This window comes from Prinia subflava, chromosome 2 (assembly GCF_021018805.1).
Source record: "Prinia subflava isolate CZ2003 ecotype Zambia chromosome 2, Cam_Psub_1.2, whole genome shotgun sequence".
Classification (NCBI taxonomy): Eukaryota; Metazoa; Chordata; class Aves; order Passeriformes; family Cisticolidae; genus Prinia; species Prinia subflava.
Window position 1 is genome coordinate 74,239,917 of NC_086248.1, and position 25,839 is coordinate 74,265,755.

At 37.0% G+C, this 25,839-nt stretch overlaps 1 protein-coding gene across 19 annotated transcripts in view; it reads right to left on the reverse strand.

The window, feature by feature from the left end:
* Positions 1 to 25,839, reverse strand: part of AFDN (afadin, adherens junction formation factor) — a 116,208-nt gene that overhangs the window by 68,922 nt on the left and 21,447 nt on the right. For 8 of the 19 annotated variants that reach the window (XM_063390589.1, XM_063390594.1, XM_063390581.1 and 5 more), the window contains exons 2-9: positions 13,481 to 13,676; positions 11,879 to 11,994; positions 10,172 to 10,335; positions 9,547 to 9,707; positions 8,379 to 8,536; positions 3,149 to 3,260; positions 2,557 to 2,724; positions 1,123 to 1,167 (exon numbers count right to left, since the gene is read on the reverse strand). In XM_063390589.1, the coding sequence (XP_063246659.1) occupies positions 1,123 to 1,167; positions 2,557 to 2,724; positions 3,149 to 3,260; positions 8,379 to 8,536; positions 9,547 to 9,707; positions 10,172 to 10,335; positions 11,879 to 11,994; positions 13,481 to 13,676 (1,120 nt within the window). Of the gene's footprint in view, positions 1 to 1,122; positions 1,168 to 2,556; positions 2,725 to 3,148; positions 3,261 to 8,378; positions 8,537 to 9,546; positions 9,708 to 10,171; positions 10,336 to 11,878; positions 11,995 to 13,480; positions 13,677 to 22,501; positions 22,643 to 25,839 lie in introns of those variants that run through there. The other 11 variants (XM_063390590.1, XM_063390582.1, XM_063390588.1 and 8 more) reach the window with 4 other exon arrangements.

The following is a 25,839-nucleotide window of genomic DNA, read 5'->3' on the forward strand; positions in this document are numbered from 1 at the left end:
TGAGGACCTCTTTCACACACTGAGATAAAGATTTTAAAAATTGTCTGGTTTGTTTTTTCTTTTCCAGTGACATACAACCAAATTTCAATCTTCCTAGATAATGGTCAAGTGTTTTAGTTTGGCCTGCTCTGTGAAAGCATCCTCCTCTCTAGAATAACAGTGGTAACAAATAGAAGTCTGAATTCAATTCAATTGAGCACTGGATACAAGTTTGAATACAGTTCTTTAAAACCCAGTATTGCACTTCACAACCATAAAGGAAAGGGTGAGGAGCACTGACTACCACACTTAGTTCTTCTACTGCAGTCTAGAAAATAAAGTGAGGAAATAGGAAAAAAAAGTAATAAAAGAAAAAAATACTTTGGTAGACATTTCACAATGAAAAGAAAATGGCTTTGTATTCTCTATATGGTCAAACAATAATTGACCAAACACAATTTGTCAAACAAACTCTATTTGGTCAAACATATCTGCACATTACTCTAAACTCTAAGGATAATTAAAGACCTATAACGATTTGTACATTAGGCTATCAATTTCAAACACTACAAAAAAAAACCTGAACAAGTATCTACGGTCTAAAGTGCTAAATCTTTGACATACACCACTAATGTTAGACAAACCAGGCAGCAAAAATACCAAAGAATACCATGGAACACCACTGAGTAGAAAGTGAGGTCATTTTCCCAGTGGTCCAAACACTATTTCACATAAAAATCATCACAGATTTCACAGTCAAATACTGAAAAGGACAGTTAAGTCCCATGCCATTTACCTAATAACTCTTTTAACTATGAATTCTACAAGCAGATGGATCAAAGAACTTTTAGTTCTACTACAACATTGCTCGTAAACTACACTCTAAAACTTAGCTGTTAACAGTAGCTGGAAGGTTGAACTCTGCACAACAGCATGTTCATGATCTACTTGATGTTTGTTCACAGATCAAATAATTAAGTGGCAGCTGACAAAACAGGTAACTTCTGCACAGAAGCAGTCTCTTGGTAAAAAACACTAAAGATAAATAAGACAGCCTTTCCATTTGTCATAAAGAAACACAAGATTTACAGCTGGAGAAGTTTTTAGTGACTAATGAGAGAACAGTATCAAATACAGTGTTACCTTCGTAAGCGTGATAGTTGTAGTAGGCAAAGTGATTCCTTCTCCCTGGGGTTAGAAACACATGCAGAGGACCCAGGTGAAGGCAGCACCAGCAGGACAGATACCATGCAGAACATGCGGAGGAGGGCAAGAAAAGAAAAGACAGGAAAGGGTGAAACCGTAGCCAGACAACACCTATTCAATTTATAAGGATGAAGTTCATTAAACTCTTTAAATTTTAGAAACTGTGTAGCATACAAAGACATCAGTACTGCAAAGCTACTGAATGAAACAATCCTTACTGTTTAGAGAAGTGACAACAAGCTGTTAGAAGAAAAACAGGAACAACAGTCAGTCCCACAGGTCAGTCCCACAAGCAATGTGGGAAGCTCAGCACACAGCACCAACACCTGCGGCACTTCAGCCTGGGTTTACTCTCTCTGTTAATGGATGTCTCTCACCACTGCCCGAGCACAACATTTTAATAACAAAGCACCAAACCCCACAAAGAGTAAGAGAACAAGAAGTGAACAGTACTATTAAAAGAACCCAAAATATTTATAGGGAAAACAAATCTCAACCCATAGAACATGACAGTATGTTTCATATATTCTGTGTACTGATAATTTCATCTGGATTTAAAACCAAAAAATCCTCCCAAGCTATTTGACTATAAATTTAACCTTTTTTTTTTTTTTTCAGTTCTGATCCAGCAAAGGTTTCATCACCAATTTCCAACCTTGCTTCCCAAAAGGTACACAACCAGACTTCAAATGGTAAAATTTAACTGAATACCTGAGCATACTCAAATTACACTCAATAGGAAAAAGAGCTGTACACCTCAATCACCAAAAAAGGAAGTCCATATCCAAATCTATACATGAGGATGACAGAAATTAAGAGCACAAGTTGTGTACGTTTTATCAGTAGTTTTGCTATACACAATCAATCCCTCCTGACTGTTCCTAGATCATAAAATTAATTGCAAATTACCATGAAGCCCAGCGAGTTCCAATTATGCCAAGACTCAGCCTTGCTAGTGAGTTGAAAGTTCCATATAGGCTGAAAAATGTTTAACATGTAAGTTTGATCTAAAAATTCATGTTCTTCTCCTGTTAAAATACGTGGTATGGCACTGTGAAATACCAGGTATGCTACAGCGTACTAGTGAATGTAAAGCAAATCAGATTTAAGCTTAGTAAATAATTTCTCCTAAAAAATTTCTCCTTTTTTTCACTCCAAACATTTGCTGCTAAGATTTTGATATTACAGCAATATGCACCTCTACCTTTAAAATTGTTACCTCCAATTCAGAATCTGACATCAGAAGAACAACTCATGTGGCACAGACTTCCCACTACACTGAGTTCCTTGTGCCTACAAAGAATGTTTATTTTTGAAAGCTCCAAATATATAATAACGTAATTTAGTTTATTAGATAACCAGGATTCTTACCTGGGCTTAATTCTACCAGGTATGGTAGTTTCTCAGGAGGAAGGCAAGAGCCATAGCTAGACCCGTCAACTCTTTCCTTCCCCTTTAATGGCTTTCCATCAGTTATCTTCCTGGTTTTCTTTGGGACATAATCAGGAGGCCGCCTTTTCAACTGGAAGACCAATATTCCTAAAACACAGCATTATACATCCTTTGAGTCACACTACCAGTGAATAAGCACACAATCAACATCTATTAATCTGCAAGTGTCCCATAGGATTACTTTCAGCTAACTAAGTTCCTGTCACTTTTTCAGAATAGCTTTAACTTAAAAATAACTACACACAGATTAAAAGCATACTCCACTATAGTGAAAAATTAGAAACTTTAGGATAAAATGCAAAGCCTTTCTACTACCTAATGAGGTAATACTACAAAGAGTGCATAATGAAACAGCAAATAATTGTAATACTCCCTAGTATTTTAACTGCCCAAAACCAAAACACACTAAAATATATGTTAGAATTTCTTCCTTTACCTCCTTTGTCTAGGGGTTCCACAACATGGCTTACAACCCAAGGCACAAAAATATCTTAAAGGTTTTTGGACATACCTTTATCACTAGGCCACTCTCTGAATATCTGCAGTGGACACTCATCATCATCAAGAATAGTTTCTTTAGCACCTTTATCATCAGAGTGCTGAGCACCAGGAGGCAGCATGACCTAAAAAAGAATTATCAGTTTTTAGAGCTGTTAGTGAACCATCGGAACATTCAGGAGTATATTCTCATAACTTTTTCTGCATATGTTGTAAGAAGAGGTGAGGGCAAAGAATTCAGTAACTTGCAATGTATTTTGTTTTCCAAGATTTTCTAACACTCCTCTCTCACCTCTTGCTACCATTAAATCACACTTCCCAAAACACCAAATAAGTCTAAAAATAAGTCTAAAAAGCAAAGAAAAGCGCAAGTTACACTTAAAGTAGGCAAGATCTTCTTTCAGTGAAAAAAAATTATTCCAATTTCTCATCAGCTAAGACAAAGCAAAAAACAATCTGTGGAGATCATAGTCCAGAAACAGAACTGAACTTTCCATTATTACTTCACACACTGGAATCAGCCTTTCATTTTGCTAATGCCATTCTGCTAACCTAACATATATGTATCTTTAAAAAAGACACAAGCTGACAAAGACTATGTCACACCTGCTGTATCCTAGTCTTACCCCAAATTTACTTGGTCTACACAAGGAACTAGGCACAACTGGAGCATTTCACACAACTGCTTCATGCTGGCTAGCTCTAAGGAAGAGACAAAACCAAGTATACTCTTGGAACAGAACTACAGACTGTTCCTACCTTTTACAGTTATATCCTTACAAGGCAGAGGAAGAGGGAGACCTTGATTGCTGAAATCTGCTCTTAGAGGAGATACAGCCTGTAATTTCATGCATTACTGCTCCCCACAGTGATCAAGAACAAGAACAATGACAGGCAGTATTACAGTTATTGAAGACAGATCTTTCAAAGCTGAATCAAAAAATAGAATATATTGTACTCCCACATTTTTAATCCTAACAATGTTATTTAAATTCACAGACAGTTCTATTTTAAACAAACTACTCCAAATTATTCCCACCTCTGAACTGTGACCAAGGTAAGACCTTCTGAAGGGATGCAGCCATTGGCTACAGCACCCTACTACATTGCAGCCCTCATTCTCATTTGTTCCTTCTTTTCCACACCCATTTCTGTGTTAACCAAGTTCTCACAGATCCATCTCAAATGTCCTTTCATCTTCTTCCAAGCAGGAAACAACTACATTTAAGATCAAAAGTATGTAACCCCTAAACCATTTTCTATGCAAAACTTGGCTAAACACAGAGCTAATTAAATTATCTTTAATTAGATTTTCAAATAGACAAGATATTATAAAAGGAAAACATTAAAATGTATAAACCAGAGGAAAACAGAAACACATCTACACTCAAATCTTACCTTGCCAAACTACTACACATCTCAGATTTTAAAATCAATTACACATACAGGATAATTAGGGTAACACTGTCTTTCAAGCTATGCTCAACAAGCAACAATCTTAAAATTCCAAAGCCCTTGAGACAGAAGGTAGCTAGTTACAAAGCACGAAATACACACAATACCAGGACCTGACCGAGACTGGACTGAGGAGGAAATCAAAGAAAAACCAAATGCAGGGAAGCCAGAGGAACAGATGTGTTACAAATGCACAGGTGCTAGTTGAATCAGATACTACTTCTACCATGGAACTTGGATAAGCATCCATGCTTGGTGTTGAGTTTAAGGGCAGCAGTGGTGAACTAGACAAGCTAGAGAACAGGGGCACAAAAGCACTGCTCCCCTCATCCTCCCAGCCAGCTGCCATTCCCCTCCTCGCTCAGGAAGCGTGAACTGATAATGCAGACAACCCTAACTTTAAAAAAGTCTGTGACCTAACCTGCAGAAAGACATAGAACACCAGCTATCTGAGCTCCTGTGGGCCAGGAGGCTTCTAATCATTATGATGCCATTTTAGAAAATACCTCTGGTTTAGGCGAATGTTGCCTCAGTGCCACCCACAAAACTGAAATTCCTACATTTCAGAATAATGGAAAAGCATGGAAATAAGTCTATATAATGACTGGGGTTTGGATTATGCAAAGAGATTTGCTTGAGTTTTTCAAAACAGAGGCACATAAATACGCTTTTGTGAATTTTCACTGATACAAACTGCTGAGATCAAGCACAGACATTTCCCTGATTTCTGCAACAGCACAGGAAATAGAGACGGGTCAAACCAGCCTAATGTCACAAGCTTTGGATGAAGTCTATAAATGGAAACAAACACAAAACTAAGAATAAGGAAAAATGCACTCTGCTTCATCATGAGTGTATTCACATGCATATATAAATTATCATAGTCGTTCCATTCTGTATTTATTAATTTAAAATGCAGTGAAACATCCAGAAAATACAAGCTAAGAAATTTAAATGAAGACAATAGCAACTTTGAATTGACTTTTAAAGCATTTGTTGAAATAAACAAGTAAGAGAAGGTAAGTATTTGAGTACTAAGCCTCCTGTTATAAGTAATAGAGATCAGACACCTCTTAATAAAAGTCTCACATGAGAACACCCCATGCTACAACAGGTCTTCAATAAGATCTTCTGTCATTTTTATGTTTTTTTTTAAATAAAAACCCTTATATCTACTGCATATTTGAGTATATCTGCTTATTGTAACCTATTAATCTACAATTTTCCTTACAAGCTGGGAACACAGGCTCTGCACATGCCGCTACTAAAACAAACAAACAAAACCAAACAAAAAACCCCAAATAAACAAAAAAACCCAAACCAAAAAACCCTAAGAAAACAATAGAAACAACATCACAAAAACCCCCACAATCCCTCCCACAACAGATCTTGCTAAAATTCCTAATGTCCTATGTTTGTAACAACTACAACTTTAAAAAACCCAATAAAACTACTCACCATGACATGCATATATTTGCTTGACATGACAAAAAGTTATTTATGCCTTACCCCCAAGAAAAAATGTAAGTGCATGCTAAAAACAAAAGTCTAATCAAAATTCTACTTTCAAGAGTTAACTGCTTTGCTGCATGCCTGAAGCCTAATGCTCTGAGTGAATATGCACAGGTAGCTTGGAAAACTGTCTAATTAATTTGACATCTTCAGAGATGTGCAGTGAACCCCGTATTACTCAGGGAAACTCAAACCAAGCAACTGAAACAAACAAAACACACACACTGGAACAAACTGGTGTCTACTTGCTCACACAGAAAAGCTTTTCAGAACCAGGCATAAAGGTACAGCCTGATACACTGCAAACCAATGTGCAAAAGCAAACAACCAATAGGAAAATGCCACGTACAATAAAAGTTGTCGAAAGTGTTACGAAATGTCTTACAATGTTTATCTTTCAACTGAAACTTCAGGAGTGATCTTTATTACAGGTACTTACACAGCCTTATAATGGTCTTGTCCTGTAACTTAAAATTCATCTTAATAGTTAAGTAAATGTCTACTGCTTAAATCTTCTAAGAAGACATTGCACCTCAAAGAGAACAAAATGTTTCAAAATGCCAACCAGTAAGAAACTGAAGTTGTATGTTCCACTAATAGTAGCTGAACTTAACAAAATACAAAGAAAAGGAACATGTGCAGGACCTGTCTCACACAGAGTACTACAAAGTGCCAGAAGAACAGGGGCAAAAGCCAAACCAGGGACAGAGGACACCTGTGAGACTTCAGCATAAAGGAGTGCCATTGGACAAATTTAGCGGTGCATTTGTGAGTTTCCAAAAAAGACAACAGTGATTAAAGACACATCAGGCTAATTCTTGTGTATTTTAATGTTTCAAGCAAGGAAAGCAACTTCATAAAACAACTGGAAAAAAGTAGATTCTAAAACCTAGATTAAAAATACTAAACTTTATTAATAAAAGAAGAATTAACATATTAAAAGCCAAGCACTGTATCAGCAGAGGACAGCCAAGCAGATTTTAGCCAACTACAACTTACTGTGAGCAAATAAGGTCTGCTACGCTTACGAGTTATAAAAACAGATCTGCTGTTAGTCAGTGAAGAGCACTCATGTATGTCAAATGTACACAACTTTTATCAGTTCAGACACTTACTGTATGAAGATGTGTTACTCAGAAAAGACAAAATATTTTCCAAAAGTACCTCCCAAAAACCTAATATAAAACAATTTCTTTTGCAGCAATAACTTCATTAACCTTTCCCAAGATCGACACAACGTTCTCCAGACTATTTTCTACATTAAATGTCCCCATACAAGATCAGAAAATAGGAGGTAATGGGGAACACCACCACTATGAAAGAGTAACTTGCAACCGTTTCCTGGGTAAAGGTGCAATTAGTCCAATAAATTCCCTAATACTCAAAGATTTTTGAATACCTCATAATAAGCCTGAACTAAGCAGAATGAATTAAAACTATTTTCAAATTCAGTGTCAGTGTCTCTGCTGTAGCCCATGATTCTCTCAAACCAACACAGTATCGTGAGAAACAAACACTTTCCCCACTTTTTCAGCATTTTAAGGAGAAAAAAAAAGCGAGTTTATTAGACAAGTCATAGCCAAAATGGAATCACACACTGGACTCAAACAAGAATCAATATTTTCAAGCCTCACTGTTCTTCCCAAGAAGACAACATGGTCAGAAGTTTGTAATCTTTCACCAGTACCACCCATGGGACTTGATTAAAGCTACACCTCTAAGAAACAATAAGCAATTCCTCTAGAACTCCTAAAATAATTAAATTTGAAAAAAAGAATATCACTTAAATATTTTCTGATTTGTAATGAGGGCCAGCAACCACTGCAAGGTCTAAGGAAAGAGCACAAAACAAACAGCTTTTACAATAGAGCTCACCTCAGCACTTCCACTTCAGAGTGGACACTCTTAGTTCAGGGAAATAGTTTTGTGCACAAATTTAGGTACCCACAGGATGAACTATTGGTTTATACATCTGTGAATCACCAGCACACTTAATGGTATAAAACCACAGTGCCAAATGAAGAAATATGCCATTTTCAGTATCAACATTTCTCTACATAAGCAGTAATTTAGTACGACTGGAAGACTAAAGTTCTAAAAACAAAAAGCCTGACATGTCACTTCACAATTCCTGAGGCTGTTAGATTTGAAGATGGAGGTGGGGGAATGTTAGTCACAGAACTAACCAAGTCATTCTATTTAGCTTGGAAGCTACTGCAAGGAAAAAAAACCCAACCAAACATGAAACATGAGGAGACTGTGTTTCAGTGACTTACACGAGCAATACAATAATCCTTGGGATTTTCTTTTTCCAGGCCATATTTTTCCAGTGCTTCAACAACTGCAAAGTCTGCAGTATCTGTAGTAGATAGCAGGATTGTCTTGTATGGTATATTTGGTTTTAAACTGTCTGCATAAATTCTCAGCGTCCCACCTTGGAAGCAAAATGGAATTAACAATGCAACCAGAGAATAAAAAGACAGATCTAGAGTAACTTATTATATTTCTACAGTCATTCATATATTTCTTATTATTTATAATAAGAACAAAGCTCTTCAGAAATAATATCACTGCTCTACCAATACAAGAAAAATTCCATACATAACATCCCCAAAATAGATTTATCTCTGCCATCGTTAAAAATCTCCAGTGATATTTCTGTAACTTATCTCAAAGTCCTTCTCCCAGTGTTTCACCATGCTCAGTATTACAGGAAATTAAAACGAAATAGTGACAATGACTGGTTGAAGAACAGACCTTTCCCATTTTGACAGGAAGTTTGTGCTGACCTCCCCTCTCTTTAACAAGCCCATTTAAGATTTCCCTGAAAACAATGTTTTCTACACCTCTAACTTTTTCTTCACTACTCTTCCATGAACAGACTACATCATTTGAGATTTTATCAGTTCTAACACTTCTTCACTTGTTCTTTTCTAATGGTGTTTATACAATCATTGTTATATCCCCACCCCATCAATGAGACATAGTTGATCAGTGTTATTCACAAGAACTACCAGAATCCTTCATGCAGAGCAATCAGTCCTTTACATGCTTTTTTTATGCTACTGATTGAATTTTCTCTTTCAGGTCATTTAGCTTGTTCTTAGTACAATGAATGTCAGTTATTTCAGCCAGCCCCCTCAGTTTGCCAATCTAAGTCCATCCTTTTTTTTTCCCCAGTTTAGCACTGTTAGCAAGCTCAATGAGCATACACTCATCAGCCTGCCCACCAGAGAAAGCTCTGACCCGCACCCATCATGGAACACCATCCTGTGGAACCCCACCTTTACAAATCCTTTGTTTAGTTACACCACAGATAGACTAGCCATGTGCAAGAAATGTTGGAGAAAGCAAAAGTCAAATTTACAGGAGTTGCTGGCCTTAAGAATGGTCTCCCACCAAGAAGTTTACTATTTATAACTTAACCAGAAGAACTTTACGTACCTGAGTCTGGTCTGCCATCAGAACTGCGGAATTCCTGCATTCTCTTCTCCAGTTTTTGCTGTCGCCGCCGTTTCATAACCACCTCAGGGTTGGATATTGTGCGAGTGAAGCTAGTCTCAGGCATATCTTTGTAAACCTCAGCTGCAAGGCGAAAATTCTCACTGCCAGGTCAGTTTAAATGAAAAAAAAAGTCATTAAGAGCTTGAAATACATATATCCTTATTACTTCACATAGATAAAGAAGCAGTAGGATTCATAGACAGACGAGTTCATTTAAGTTATTGTAAGGTTGTTTCTACACGAACTTCACTTTCGCTAAGTTTAATGCTGTTCATATACCCATGCTCACCTGATATAAAAAACTAATTTAAGCATTGCTAGTTGCTAGTTTAAAAAAAAAAATAAGTCTTCTACCTCTTTAACATGGGGGCGGGGGAAAGGCATTAAAGAAACTATACTATACCCCTAACTTTATTATGATTTCCGATACTAAAAAGTGTGGGAAAGCTGAGTTAGCATATGCTTGCAAGTCTTGCTTTGTCTTTTGCAAATGCAAACAACAATAACTTAGATTGCTAGAAACAACTACCAATTAAGTTTTTAAAAATAAGTTTAAACCACTTACATATCATCCCCATGAAGAAGTCTATCATCTCTATCTGACGCTTGTCGCAATGCCTCTTTTTCACGCCTCTTTTTCTCTTTTTTCTCTTTTTTTGAGAGAGTTCTCTTGAAATTCTGAATTACTCCCTCTTTTTCTTGTTTTTCAGGCCCATTACTCTGAGCTTTCTGAAATAAATAAGTTTAAAACTTTAAAACTTAAAGCTTCCATCAATTTCAGTCCAAAGAAAAGTTAGCATTGGTTTTAACTTTGCAGATAAATCTGTATAAGACACAGTATCACTGACCCAAAACCAACACTCCATTACACAGCAATGGAACTAATGCTCTCGAGGGAAACACAGGGAAGTGCTCAGAGAAGCAAACATGTCATGTTCCAAAGAAGGTATGAACTGATTCTACTCAACAAAATGAAGAAACTGCAGAATTTTACTTGAGTAATGCCTGCTATCTACTTGGCCTCAATAGATTAACTGAAGGTTGCATAACAAATTTTTGCTTCTGAATAAAAATATTCTGTAACAACAGTGTGCCATATCTGCTTTCAAGGCAACTGTGTTAGAGCACCAGATAAGAATAAACTGCAGAAGGAAAAACATTACAGAGGACTTTCCCCCAATGGTGTATTTTCCCAAGTTGTCATTCCAGTGTTCTCTTCTTCAATTCCTGCTCCTTGCATACACAAGATACCTATAATCCTAGGCTCATTTGCCTTCTGTAGAGAAGATTACAGAGCATGAGAGAAAGAAGATGCATATTTTCTCACTTCTATCAGGAAGTGAAGAACACAGAGAAGGAAGATTGCAAATCACTTAATTCAGTTAATAGGAATAGCAGGGTTGGTACATGCAGTGCAAGACATCATTAACTTTCCCTTCCACCCTGTAACATGGATGTATCCTGTAGTCAGAAGCCAGGTACAAGCTCACATACCTATACCAAAAGCACTTCTAAAATTAACAAGCTCTAATTCCAAAAGCAAAGGAAATTTAGTGCTCAGCACAAGATCAAAAACTTGCCTTAAGATAGCCCACATTGAATAGCATATTTTCCATAGCTATAGGCAACCAAGCTACATATAATATATATAATTACACAACTTCAGGAGTCAAAGTCTAATCTAATTTAATGTTTAAATGGCTAATATTAAAGCAGAGTTTTGTACAGCTGATGTTGGCGGCTCATTCATTTTGCATTTGTAAAAGAAAAAAATAATCAACAACCAGAAAAACAAAACCAAACCAAACCACAAAGCCCTGCACAAAAGGAAAGAGTCTTCCATCATTTTTTTCAAGAAACAGAATGTTACCCAAGGAGGTAATAATTTTTTGCTCTTTAACTCCCCCCAGCATTCCCTTTTAAAAACTTGGCAAAAGGCCAGATTACCTCCTGGTATTTGCACCATATATACTATTTAAGGAAATTTTCAAGTCATCATAAAAGAACAAAGCAAACTTAAAGTTCTCTAGGCATTACATGCTCCAGTACTAGACAGCTACATGGATCATGACATCACCAGCCATAGATAGCAAAAATGCTGTGTTGCAAAGATGCACATGAAGTATTTAAAAATACTTGCTCCAGATATTGACAGTCATGAGCAGCAGTTGTTTCCAGGAATTAAAAAAGTAGAAATTACGTCTTCCTATGTCAGCAAACCCCACAGATCTCCAAATTGCTGTTACCACTAGCATGTTGCATAAAGACGCACCTTTGGAGGAACGGTATCATTTTCATTCTTGAGGACAAACCTTCCCTCGCGATCATCTTTGTTCCAGTTTAACTGTACAACAAGAGGTTTCTCATCCACATCTAATCTTCTTTCTTCTTCAAAAAAATGAAAAGCAGTAACACTTACTTGGTATCTCAAGAGCACAGATATTTAGAAATTATTTAAGCTTTTAAAAAAACAAAAGGTTTGCTTAAGAAAACACATCAGTTGATATTTTCCTGTTATGTATGGGGCCAGAAAGAAAGCTTGGGAGTGTAGAATAATTACATGTTCCCTTTCCAGCAACGAGCCCAAGTGTACTCCATCTATCTACGTAAGCTAAAGGTCTCTCATGAGGTGGTCTTGCATAACTCCTTTGTCAGAACTAAGTCTTGGAACACAACATTATCACTCTGGAGGAGAAGTTAGATCTAGAGTTGAAATGTTTAGAACTTTGTAACACCCTGGGCCTTCCAATTTTTCTTATTTTAAACTTACTTTAAAGTAGACTACAGTCTGGTTGCAGCCTGAGAAATACTATTCTAAAAAGACTGCACAAAAATAAACAAGATTACAAAATTTAAACAATAAAACAAATCAAAACCCACAACCTTATGCAGATCCGAGACAACATTTCATTTACTGTATTACATCTATTTTAAGTATATGGAAAAAGAACTGACAGAGTTGTTAAAAAACTTAAGCAAGTTTTGCCATTTGATTTTCCCTTTGAAAAGGAGACAATACATATGCCTAGGAGAACAACGATGTCTTTGTGGTTATTTTTATCTAGTAAGAAACACTCCTATTCACCTTGTATGCCTCAATCAGCTTTTAAAAATCAGGAACTTGCTCCACAAACAAAACAATTTCAGTTTGACTACAGGCACAGTGTTAACAGATTTTTAAAGAAATCTAAAGCAGAAAAAACTAAACTATTTTCAGTCTTTCACGTGCACAATTTAACATCATTCAAGCACTTGTGCAAACTTCTGAAGTACAAAAATAAAAAGCACAACTGAAAGATAGTTTCTCCTACAGGCAGATCTACCACCACACACACTACCATCTTCTAATCTGAAACAGGTAAATTTTAGCAGTACCAAACGCTATTTGGATATCCAAGTTCTTCACAGGTAACATTAGAGGATCTGTTTAAGAAACAGAGTGGCTTCAAACAATATTAAGCTGAACTTCCCCCAATTTAGCTGTAAAAGAACATGACTTATGAGGCTACCATTTCAAAGAACGGAAGATGTACTCTTAACTGCTCTAATTTAATAATCCTAGTCTCCCGTTATAAATTTAGTCTTTACCCACTAATCCTAAAAATAGCAACTCTCTCACAAATGTCAACAAACTAACAGGATGTCGATTACAGCATTTAACAGATCATAATCAAATCTTAGATAAGCTGCAGGCCTGGTATGCATATTAAGTTTTGAAATCACTCCCCAAAAACAATCAGAAGCAACATATTTGGGAATAAAATCCCAAGTCTCATGAGGTTCAGAAACTGGGGGCAAACTTGAAGATATTTTGGCTGGGAGTAGATATGATGGTGGTGTGGATGCAGGAAGGACTTAATGAATAAATACAAACCTCCACTGACATGCACTTCATAAAGTGAGTATTTAGGAGATGACAACATTCGCATGTCCGGTCGAAACTTCTCTGCAAGAGTTTCTATCACATCTTGAGTTGTGGCAGTACTAGAGACACGGATACATTTTGTTGCAAAATTTCCAGCTGCTTTGTCTTGAAAGTAAAATCTCATTACTCCATGAAACTCGAGATCCTGTAAAGAAATAAAAACATAAATCTGAGTGCTGGCTAACAGTTATAAGGTTCAGAGTTCTTTTATTATTTGTTACGAATTTATTACAAAAATATCAGACCTTCAAATATTACACTGGTTTTCAAAATTTTCATAACAATAGAATTAAAACCCAGGACATCATAAACTTGAAAAAAAGAGGCTATCCAGCAAAAAGAAATTAAGGATTATCTATTACTGAAAATACTGAACTTGAATCTTTAAGTATTCAAATTTACAACTATTGTCAGGTGAATTAATAAAACCTCTTGTCTAAAACCTGGAGACACATCTTGAACACTGAGAACAGTCCCCTGCAGCCCAAGTCTGTAAAAGTGTAAGCTCAAGGAACAGCAGCATGTCTTGAAGAGAACACCTTGCTGTCACAGAAGTCACAGGACCATCTTTTCTCTCCTCTTTCCACCCCTTCATGCACTCCTCTGTTCTCCTCCTCCTTCTGCACACCACTGGCATCTGTTCATCCTTGGCTTTTAAAGAAGTTAAACCATTTGACGTATTTGTATTTTTTATTTTAAGAAAGGTTATTCTTTAGTAAAGCTCCCTAAACACTCTGTGAAGGAAAAAAAGCTCCAGCACTAACACAAGGTGAAGAAAGGGACTGCAGCTGTCAACCAGGTGGCTACACTACAACTGCAAAGGCAATTTGTTCAAACTATTGTAAAATCACATCCTCATGTGTTTTCCTTAGCCATGGAGCCTGTGCTCTACTGCAGCACACCAAACTTTCAGGAGGATATTGCCTGCTTATGTTACTCCACTACTGGACTGAACAACAACTCCAAATTCAAATTTTAATTCCAGTGGTCTCCACCTGGCCAACTTTTGCCCCTTGCATAAATCCCAGCAATCATGGGGCCCTGCATTCAAGGGGAATCAAAGATATTCAACTCGCCAGTTGACTTTGCCAAGTTTAGGCTACAGTTTAATAAACACTGCTCCTGTCTTCACTCTCCAGAGGCTTTGAAATAGGCAAATCCTTAGGTGTTGAGCACAGTGATAGATTTTATGCTAAGTAGAGTCCTTTCCAGTACTACATCTGATCACAGGACACACATCACTATGCTTCTTTGAACAGCAAAGAATCAAGATATTTAGTGAAGCTACTCTATCATTCAGAAGACCTTTGCAAAAAGAAAGGAAAAAAGAAGACTGTTTTTAAAGGAATTAAGAAGTCAAATAACCTACACTTAGACAAACATCTATGTCACCTAGATACATGCAGAAGTAAGCACTGTTCTTCCCAGGATACTCCCAAGCCGACACCAATACAGCAGTCTAATGAAATGCACCATGGCCCTCAACAACGGCCAATTGTGTTTTGTTCTCTGTTGTTATCCTAACAATTTACAGAATTAATCTTTCTGAGCCTGCACTGTTGTTCCCACAGAACCATCTATTGTACTTCCTAACCAGTGTTCCTTCCTGCAAGGAGTTACAGTTTCCACATTCCTCGCTCCAGCTAACTCCCACCTCTGCATACCCTCTGAACTTAACTGCAGTTATACAACTGTGAGCAGAATTCTTCAGCTGTGGACATGTTTGTAATAGCTACTACTCACCTCTGAAAAGCATCCTGACTACTTCATTTCTTGTCTTTAGTTATATATACCAAATTATTAACTAATTATCCATACAAGGCCTTAACCCTCTCATGCAGGAAGCTACCAAATGACTTCTGGAAATCCTACCTACCATAGCGAATTGGAGCTTCCTTACACGTGTTCTTGCTAACTCCTTCAGTAAGCTCCAAAAGGTGTGAAGCACAACTTCTGCTCTAAATCCTGTTGACCTTTCCACAGTCTATCATAACAGACACCACGTGTGATGAGTTCTGTAGGTTAATGCAATTTCTTTTCTCAGAGATTACATCACCAGTGAGAGCCCTTTGTAATAGTGGCCTCACGCTGCATTTGCACCCAACGGCCTGAAGGTGTCCGCCTAACAGAGCCATTACAGACCACTAAGTAAAATCACCTCAGCTCTTGCTTCCTACGGTTATTGGATGAACCTTCCCTGGTTCTAGTAACTTGCTTTCTTTCCTTTTTCACTCTTAACAAATGCTGATTTGAAAGCATTCCTCTTTGTTTTTTTTTTTTTAATTCATGCATTTATATTCTACTTATCAGATTTTATATCCCCACAATTTTCTGCATTTGGATACTACTTCAGCTTTCCAGTAACTATCTTTGCCCGATGTTCAGTCATGCCAGCCTCCTTTCACACTTCCCTTGATGGCTGGCACGCTTTTGGTCTGTACCTCCCGCACAGCATCTCTAACTCTCAGCAGGCAGAGGTACTTGGCTGCTCACTTGCCCCTTTTAGCTTTACCAAGCTTTCCTAGGGGGGTATGCTGCATTTCCAAGTGCGTTGGAAAGATCTATACTTTTTGCAGGAAAAAGGAATCAAAGTGTGTCATGATCTCTAGAAAGGAGAGCATTCTCACAAATAATAATCTGAGCCACGTTCCACACACACTTCTGTGCGGATTTGGTTTAAATGGTTGCCTCTTCTGCTAATACTCCTTAATCATGATGCTTCACTAAACAACCACAGTATTTTTATAGTCACCCTAAAGTTTCAATCCACTTGTTTGATCATGTCAAAAGACAACACATGAGCCTTCTGCAGAAGTATCATGAAGTACAGTGTCCCATTTAGAACATTTATTTCCCTTTATACAAGGTTTTCCCCACCACCATCTCAAGGTACTGCTGAAGCAAGAATTTTAAAAGAGAAAAATGAGCACATTGCTAATCTTTTCCATGTATTATGTATTGTGTGAGTTCCTACACAGAGATAAGATTCCAGTAGCTTTTTCCAATTTTTTTTTTTTGGAGAGGGGAGGGGAGAGGAGATTATTTTTCTGGGGACACGTTCTACTGGCAATTAGCCATGCTCTTAATCTGCAGATTTTTTAACAACACAGCAGAGGTTGAAGAGCAAGGGAATGAAACACAGGTCCATTGAGAGAAGATGTAAAACAATCCAAGAGGCTTTCTAAACTACCATGTTTGTTGTTGTTGTTAGTATTAGTAATATCAGAAATAATAACAATGTAAGTTACAATTTATTTCTACTTCCAGGCACTAACAAAGCAGACCAGGCAAAAGTACATTGCGAAGTCTCAAGATGCAAAGTCTGTATAAGCAAGTTTTGTTTTCATTTTCCAAAAGAAGTAATGTGTTTTTCTAATATTGCCATTTGACAATCTGGATATAAAAACAACTGAAGGCACTGACCACTGACTGTACATTTCCCCCAACCTCTTCTACAGCAGCATCTCAAATTGTGGCCCTGCAAACCATGCCCCAGTCCCTTCTCCCACACTTTTGCCAAAGTATTCTGTTAAAAAAAAATACTGCAAAACAGCATCACAATCTTCTATCACTTCCCCATATAAAACTCCTTTCAATGTTTCATTTCCATTATGTTCCAAACTGTACCTTGGGGCATTGCTAGACTATTACAGATTTAAATAAAAGTATTTAATGACATGGAAGTAATTGGTTTCACATTTCAAAAAAATCAGGAAATAGGAGACTACAAAAACAAAAAAAAAAGCCTTCTAGTCTTCATTTTTTTATATATAACATGCATGTTTGTTTGTGTGTGTGTACAGCTCCAGTTCAAGCCATATTTAACTTTCCAGCCACATGCTTAGCAGATAAATCCCAACTACACAGAGACAGAAGCCACCACTCACACTCAGACAAGAAGGTAGGCACTGCACCTCAATTTCCACTCTCCACTCTAATTCTGCATTGAAGTGTTTATTTTTCAGAGTTTTGTGTTTCATCCTCAAACTCATTCACTTCTTACTTTCTTTGTCAAGACTGCTAGGCACGAACACTGCAGCTTATAATATGAACTTGTTTCAAGAAAAGAGGCTGAAGAACAAAAATCACTTGTCCTAAACCAGGTAGGTACAGAAGTATCTATTATTCCTGGATATGTTCTTGTAAGCAAAGGAACCTCCCCAAAACACTTAAAAATCTCCTGAAACCATCCTCCTCTAAAGAACTGTCATTTATCAGTTAACAAAAAGAAATCAAAATGTTTTCTGGATTTCAAGAGTGACTAATTACTTAAGCGTACGAACACTCATAAATTCCTCTTAGGAATTTATATGCATCATAAGCAATTTTAGCTGTAGCATCTGATAACTCTTGATATTTTATTTGATATTGATATTGCTGTGCAAGTTCATGGCTCATGTAGGAACACAAGGATACAGACCACTCTTCAGCCACACAAGTACAGTCAATTTTCACAAAATTTTAATTCTGATCATCAGGACTGCAAAATATAATTTAAAGAGCTTACAGTGAAAGTCAGCTTTTTAGGACTTTCAAATAATAAAGACCGCTTTCCTCAAATACAAAGCATAATTATTCCTTTTTATCACTATCAAATTAAGTTATGGTAGTTTCCAAAAGCATGTCCTACTCAAAAGGTTTCAACTTACATAATAATTGTCAATTAACCATTGTTTCTTGGTTTTACAAACAAAAGTAAGCTGCATCACCTCTTCATTAGGCAAAAAGGAAAAAGTTTATAGAAGTATTTCAAATACCTAGTTATAACTTTTTGCATAAAGTCAATGACAGGCAGGAACTGCTTCAAAACCAATGAGTTGAATGTTCCAAAAGTGTGTCTTCAGAAAACGAAAATAAAAACACACAAAAGAAACATCAGAATGAAACACCAGAATGAAACACCTGAAACAATACTTTCACAAAGTGAAATTACTTCAAAATCCTACAAAATTTTGTGAAAAGCTTAGGTCAAACATTTTTAGAAAACATCTGCATTCTCAGTGCTATCACACTCTCCTGACATTCTCCTCGAGGACCTCAGACCATCAGTAAATGAAAAAGAGCACTACAAAAGCAGAAAGCAAACAAACTAGTATATAATGAAGTCAGTCACACAGAGCACCCAAGTCACACTTTAAAACTGAGGTACAAGTTACCATGTCAATTATCATCAATGTTTTCCATGAGGTTTCACAAAAGTGACTCCTGTTTATCAAAACAGTTTGATCTTTAAATCTAGCTCCTAGTTACTGTCAAAGGTGGATTTCTGCCTTAAAGCAACAATCAGTAATAACTGAGATCACTAATTTGAAGTTATGCTACAGAGAAATGCAAAGTAAGTAAAAGAAGGAGAGAAGAGCAACTCAAGCTCCCTTCGCCAATTATGAAGAGTGGTTATATACACAAATGACAAGCGTCAATAATTATGGAAGGCAAAGGTGTTCAATACTTCAGCAATCCAAAACAATGAAACAAGAAAAAAATCATCTCCAAACCTCTCTTTCTGCCAATCATTCCATTTTTTTTACACAAGAATATAATAATCAAAAAGGAATATGAAAAACAAGTACAAAGAGATAAAAAGACTGCACTGTACATGAAGCTTGAAAAAAGCCTGCAATGTGACACAATGAGATTTGCAGCAGGGAAACCTGGACTTCCTGAAGAATCCAAGAAGCTTCTGCAAACAAAGCAGTAACATCCAGGAGCCATAATCTACAGCCATGTTCACATATGAGAAAGGAAACCCCTCCTTTAAAGTGTCAGAGATAATGAGAGAGTATTTATCACAATATATAGGGGACAGCAATTAATAAGATTAAGACAATTATTCCCACAAGCCAGCAAAGAACACCCATAGGCTTTTAAACTCCTATCCCATCTGTATCCATCACAAAGCACTACATAGTTCAGTATTTAAAAATATTACACACTACCCATGCTGTAAACTATTCAATCTCTGGAGCAGCAGAGCATATACAAGTTTCCCTTCAGAAATCCTCATCTGCACCCCCTCCAAGAGGCTTTGATCTCTTTCAGCTGCATTGATAACGCTGTTTGCCTTGCAAGTACATTCTGCATGACTGCATCTAGAAAATACCAAAATCCAGCACTAAGAACATCACATCTTTCATCGTGCCCCATTCAAATTCTGCAGGCAAAATCTACACAGAACTAAGCTGCAATTACTATTCAGGTACATGTGCTTGTTGCTCAGGAGTTTTGCTAATATAAATAACAATAAAACCAATCCACAGTGCAAGAATTAGAATTAAAGCACATACAAGTTGCTTTCCAATGAATTCAGGTCACAATATTGATATAACAGGTCAGCACAGCGACAGTATTATCACTGCAGGATATTCTGAAACACTCATATCACGCCTTTCTATCTGACCTGTTGTCAGTCTACACAGTAAAATGGAATTGCTTCCTTTGCCTCTCCAAAAGCCATATGTATGCAACAAATCTGTGGAATTTTAATGAGTACAAGAATATTTTAAAAAATTCCTACAATATTTTAAAAACCAGTAAGAGAATAAAAACTGTGAAATTACATGAGGGTGAGTTTCTAGCACTCATTCCCAGTTCTAGCACTCAATTCCCATGATGACAACTTGAAACTTGAGGACAGACAATACTATTAAAAAGGAATTCCAAAGAAGTTTTTAAAAAATCCTGGTAACTGCTATGAACTGTTTTCCATGTAGCAAAGAAATGCCGAGTTCTTGTTAAGTTACAGTTTTTGAGTTAACTTTAAGAAGTGCAGCTTCGTGATAAAAGACTACCTTTTAATCTAACAGAAGAAAGAAAGAACAATACAGATAAAAAAACAGCTCCTACAAAAAATAATTTTCAGCTTTACTTCCTCTTCCAAACCTCTGACACCTGGATCAACAAAGACTTTCCACTTCAGAATGACTCATTCTGCCGCAACAGTTCAGACACTGTGATGTTCACAGAAGCAGGACCAACAGCTGACCCTTCTGTCAGAGAGAATTACCAAAAACCCACAACAAAGATCATAACTAAGAGAAACCTCCTCTTTGTTTTCCTGAGAAAAATTACATCTTAGAAACCAGCCCCACTACAGTATGAAACAAAACCTCAAGACCAAAAGACAAGAGGTACTAAAAACATTTTCACAATATAAATGTAGTGCAATAAAGTCAATGCAAAACCCACTGCAGTATATGACAAATGGTACACAAAATCTCAAACTGAGGCCAAAATTCAAGCCTGTAACTATCTCATCGACAATCCAAAATAGGATTAACTTTCATAAATGCATCTTGAATGCCCATGTGAGCCTTGAATTATCACAATGTAATTTTTTTACTGTATACTTTATATGCATTGTCGCTGCTTCCTGTTGCCTATCTGTCCCCAACTAAGGGGGACTCAAGTAAGACTAAATAGCACAGAAACTGTTGGGATGAAACAAACATTACTGTAATCTTCAGTATTTTCCTGCTAACTTACACCTCACGATCAAAAAATTAAGTTTCAAAAGAGACCCATCACCAGGTAGATGAAGCAGGGTATTTCCTATTGACTTCACAACAAAACTAGTTGTTTTCAGAGTAGTCCTTTACCAGAGCCACCACGTTCTGTGTGCAGCCATCAAACACACTTCATTCTGAATACATCAAAGTTTTCATAACCTTTTACAAAAGGTGTTATTACAAAAGAAACATGAAGTGTCTTCACATAAGATTTATGAGTCGAAAAGCAGCTACCATTAAAAATTTTTTTAAAAACTGCCAAGGGCACTCCTCAAAAGCATGACAGTCCTTACTTTTCAACTCTTGATTTTCAAACCTACCGCATGTGACCAGCAAAATCAGCAGAGTACTTTGCAATACAGCTGCTGCCTGCCCCCTGCAGGGTGTGCTTTGTTAAGCTGCAGTGGACAGCATTTACACAATCAACCACAGAACACGCAGCTCTGTTCATTGTACACAATGAAACCTGCAGTTAACTGAAGAAATCAAACAAAAATCTTTTCAACAATAAGCACTACCAACAGTTTGGTAACTATTTAATCATTCATCAGACTGATTAATTTAAAAATAAAGCTACAGAAAATTACATCATATCCCCAAGTTAAAACATACCACCCTTTATAAACTATTGATGCTGGTATCATAGAGACTCTCCCAATACCCTTATACTGAGGACCTTGCAGCAACTGTCAACACATACTCTGAAAAAAAATATACCGACAAAAGCTTGTGCAGAAAGTTGTTATTATTATAATTAGGAAAATAGTTTGAAGGTGGTGATATGACAGCAACAAAACGGAAAAGTGACTGATATACATCTGGTGTATCAAAATACCCTGAAGGTCTCCAACAGGACAGAGGTACAGGCAGAGTTCAGTCATACCTGAAACTGGGTAAAAAGTGAGTCAAAACCAAACAAAGCCTCCTCTGTATTAATCATGGCATATTTAAAAGAGGAAAAATAACAAATAGCAATGGGCTTCAACAAAATATTGCTTAACTTTCTACTATTTATCTACAACCTGTCACTGTTGTGCAACTAAAACAATTGCTAGGGAGCAACACCAGAAAACTTAGAGAAGAAGAGTTAAAAGCACAGACAATCCCCTATAACATCTTTCAGATGCATCTTAAAAACCCACTGAAATAAATCAGAGTTCTCCATACTATTTATTGTGTTAAAGACTGGTCCTTTTGAACAGTCCATTTAGAGGAAAAGAAACAGGTTATTACATCCACCTCAAACCAAAATACAACAGGAAAATTGAAGGGGGAGAATGAAAGTTCAGGCACTAAAAGTCTGATTTTTCACTGTCATTACTACTTGCAGAGCTGCAGTGCCTGTATTTAAAGCATCTTCAGGCATCAATCAGGCCACAAAAAAGACTGCCCTTACTCACTTTAACATTAAAAGTGCAGACACACAGTCAGCAACAGAAACTCTAGTGCTGCAGAAAGCACTTACTTCCTCATACTGACGCTCATTCCCACCTCCTCTCTCATGCCAGGCACCAGCATCCTGCAGCTGTACAGCAACATCAATCAGGTTAACTCGGAAGATATTTCCCTTCATTCAGTGCGGAGGAAATTGTCGCTGCTGGCAGCAAGGGGAAAATGTCCTGCTGGCACCTTGCCTGAACTTGAAGGAACCATGAAACAAACAGCAACCTCTGCCAAGCTGGACACTTCATCCCCACTTCTGCACCAGCACATAGCTGGGTCCAGCAGGATAAGCCAGCAGGCACTCACTGTTTTTTGTCTCAGGCTCTGCTGGCTCGGCTGTGAAGTCTTGACACAGGTCAGATAAGCACCAGACCAAAGAAGGCAGCAGAAATGCAGAACCTAGCAGAGACTGGCAGTCCTGATGAGCTAAGTGGACACTGCAGTTTGTCACAGGAATGGCAAATCCGTCAAGTATTTTAAAGACTTACCCACAAACACATGGCATTTAGATAAATTAATTTTCTACAGTCACAGACTAAAATTTAAAATACTGTAATCTTAAGGCTATTTCTATAACTGGCATACAAATTGTTAGATTCCTGAGTTACATGATAATTTCTCTATAATTTAAAAAGTTTAGTTTTTCCTCTATAACAAAATTCTGATAGAGGAATGTCTTTAGAAACAGTCCCAAATCCATAAAACATGACAAGTAGTTTGCAAATTCATCTGTGAAACTACTAAAAGCTGAAAAGATACTTCTTTTTGAGTGAAAACTCAGTATCTCTAACAGAAATGTCAATCTACTTACAGCAGAAAGCTGCATTACTGAAAAAAGCATTTCCACCAGCAATCAAATTCATGAAGCCTGGTTTCTTGTGGTTGTCTTCCCAAAGCTGAGCACAGTTTTATTATAGATGGCACAAATAAAATTAGTCTTAACATCTCCCTCCCACATGGATTCCCTAGTGTCCAGAAGTACATACACTACTTAGTAAAAACTAGATCAGGTATCTTGTCTCTTTCTGATCACTTACAGTGGCAACTTTACACTCCTGCCTTAGGCTGAAGATGCAATCAAAAGAACCAACAGACAATTAAAACCCAAATTTGACAAGCTGGTACCCATTGATAAGCTGAAACCAGCAAATACATAGAGCAGCTCAGAAACCACACCCACTTCAACCACCTGACATTCACTTGACAAAACATTCACATTTATTTGCTTTCAGTGTAACTTCTGGATTGGAAATAAATGAACTCTCACTACAGGACAAAAAAAAAAAAAGTGACACCAACAAGCCTTTAAACAAACAACTGTCTGGATTAATTTCTTATCATTAGCATTGCATTTTTATTATTTTAATATCAGGCTTTAGTATGATGAGGGTATCAAAGGAAACCATAAAAACAGAGTCATTTTTACATAATGCAACAAGGGTCATGCCATGTATTTACGCTGACACAAGCAGTAAAGTTTGAGCCAACTTCTACTCTGTAATGATAAACTAGATTGTGTTACCCTGTTCCTCAGTCCTGTGGGATGAGCTGGAATCAGCACCATACAGGGTTAAGACATCCAGCTCCACTGACTGAAGAAGAAAAACGCTGGTGCCATCTGATACTCTGCAGGCAGGAGCTTTGGCAACCAGGCTAATTAGTCAGGAGTTTGAAGTAGGAATGCTAACAAGCCTAATAGAAAAACAAGCACCTGACTCTCCTGAAGTAGACAAACTGAAGCCCGGAATCTACATGAAAAAAAGTAAAACCCTAAAAAACAAAACAAAACAAAAAACCACAAACAACCCCCCTAATAACAACAAAACCCTCAAACCTCAAAACTCAATATTCTGATTTAAATACAACCTTTGACTAGATCTCAAAAAGTTATTTCCCAAATAAGTTAGGTTAGTGAAGCAGAAGTTTGAAGTAATAATGTAAGGTCAAAATGCACCACTAAATGCAATTTTAATGTAACAAATTCTATAGAAATGGGGCAAAGGACCTCTTTTTGAACTACCACTGTTTTTCTTCCCTACCTGAATACTTACTTTCCCATTTCCTTTTTAAGGGAAAATCAGCCATACTTCACGCTATGAAATAATCAACACCTACAAAAACGGTTCTGGAAAAAAACCCAAACTGAAAATCTGCACTGATGAATGAAATTTATTGAGACCATCTCTGTCACAGCCAAAGACACACAACCACGCTGCTTTTGTATGCAGCTTTGTGTAAACATACACATACCCAAGCTAAGAGACATCCTTCTGGTTTTACTTTTACCACACATTCAGACAGTACGATATTCATTCACTATGGATACAACCAAACATGTAGTCAAATTAACACATGAAACTGCCACACAGTTTTTGACATCAGAAAGTATTAACTTGAACACTTAAAAAGCAATATGCGGTTGACATTACAACTTCCAAACAGGAGCATGTCCCAAAAAGAGTTGTGTTTTTGTTTGGTTGGGCTTTTTAAATTCAGTCACTCAAAAACTCCTCCAAGAAGTCTCATTTTGAATGACTTATTTTTATATTTAAAGGAATCAGGTAATTTCTTGAAACTTACAAAGCAGTTTATTAATGCCATTAGTTATCTTTATGTTTGTTATCTTAAAGTTGGACTACCAAGGCCACACATAGCTTCTGAAAAATCTATACAGTAATTATAATAGTTTGGTAAAATTCATCTGTTGATAGCCTTCTCTCTGCAAATCCTATTTAATCCTGTTGTATAATCTTTGGCAACAATTTCATCAAGTACTGTGCTTGCTGAATGACATTCAGCCTCAGTTAGTTGCATTTAAAAACAACTGCTGACAGCTAAAAAAGGGGTTTCTCTGCAGTACCACCATAGACAGTATCCTCATACTGACAGTGGTTTTGCACTCCCTGTGCTATGATGTTCTCTTTTGACTGTTCTCATACTACAAAATCCTCCATTCTCACGCAAAAGCTAGCTCAAAGAGTCCCAAGCATATAAAAAGGTTTCTTCCTAAGGCACCTGCACAACCAAAACATTACTTTGCTTCTGATTTTATTCCCTCACTGCTCTGTTTACTTCTAGATTTGAAACAGACGATACTATGTAGCTATCAACATAACAATATACTTTAATGTTTTGTACTTGAGCTGGCGCCCTTCTCACTGAAGAAGCATTTTACATTCCAATTACCAACTTCCTTTTCTCCAATGGGCTTCCACACTTGCTCCCAATCTACAATAGTGTCTGTTTTGCCAGACTGGAAGCAAATTCATTGGCTGAAAGGTCCTGCTCTCTAAACAGGTTTATCTCTGAACAGGTTTATCTAACAAGAAAATCTCTATACCTGAATACTTTATTATTATT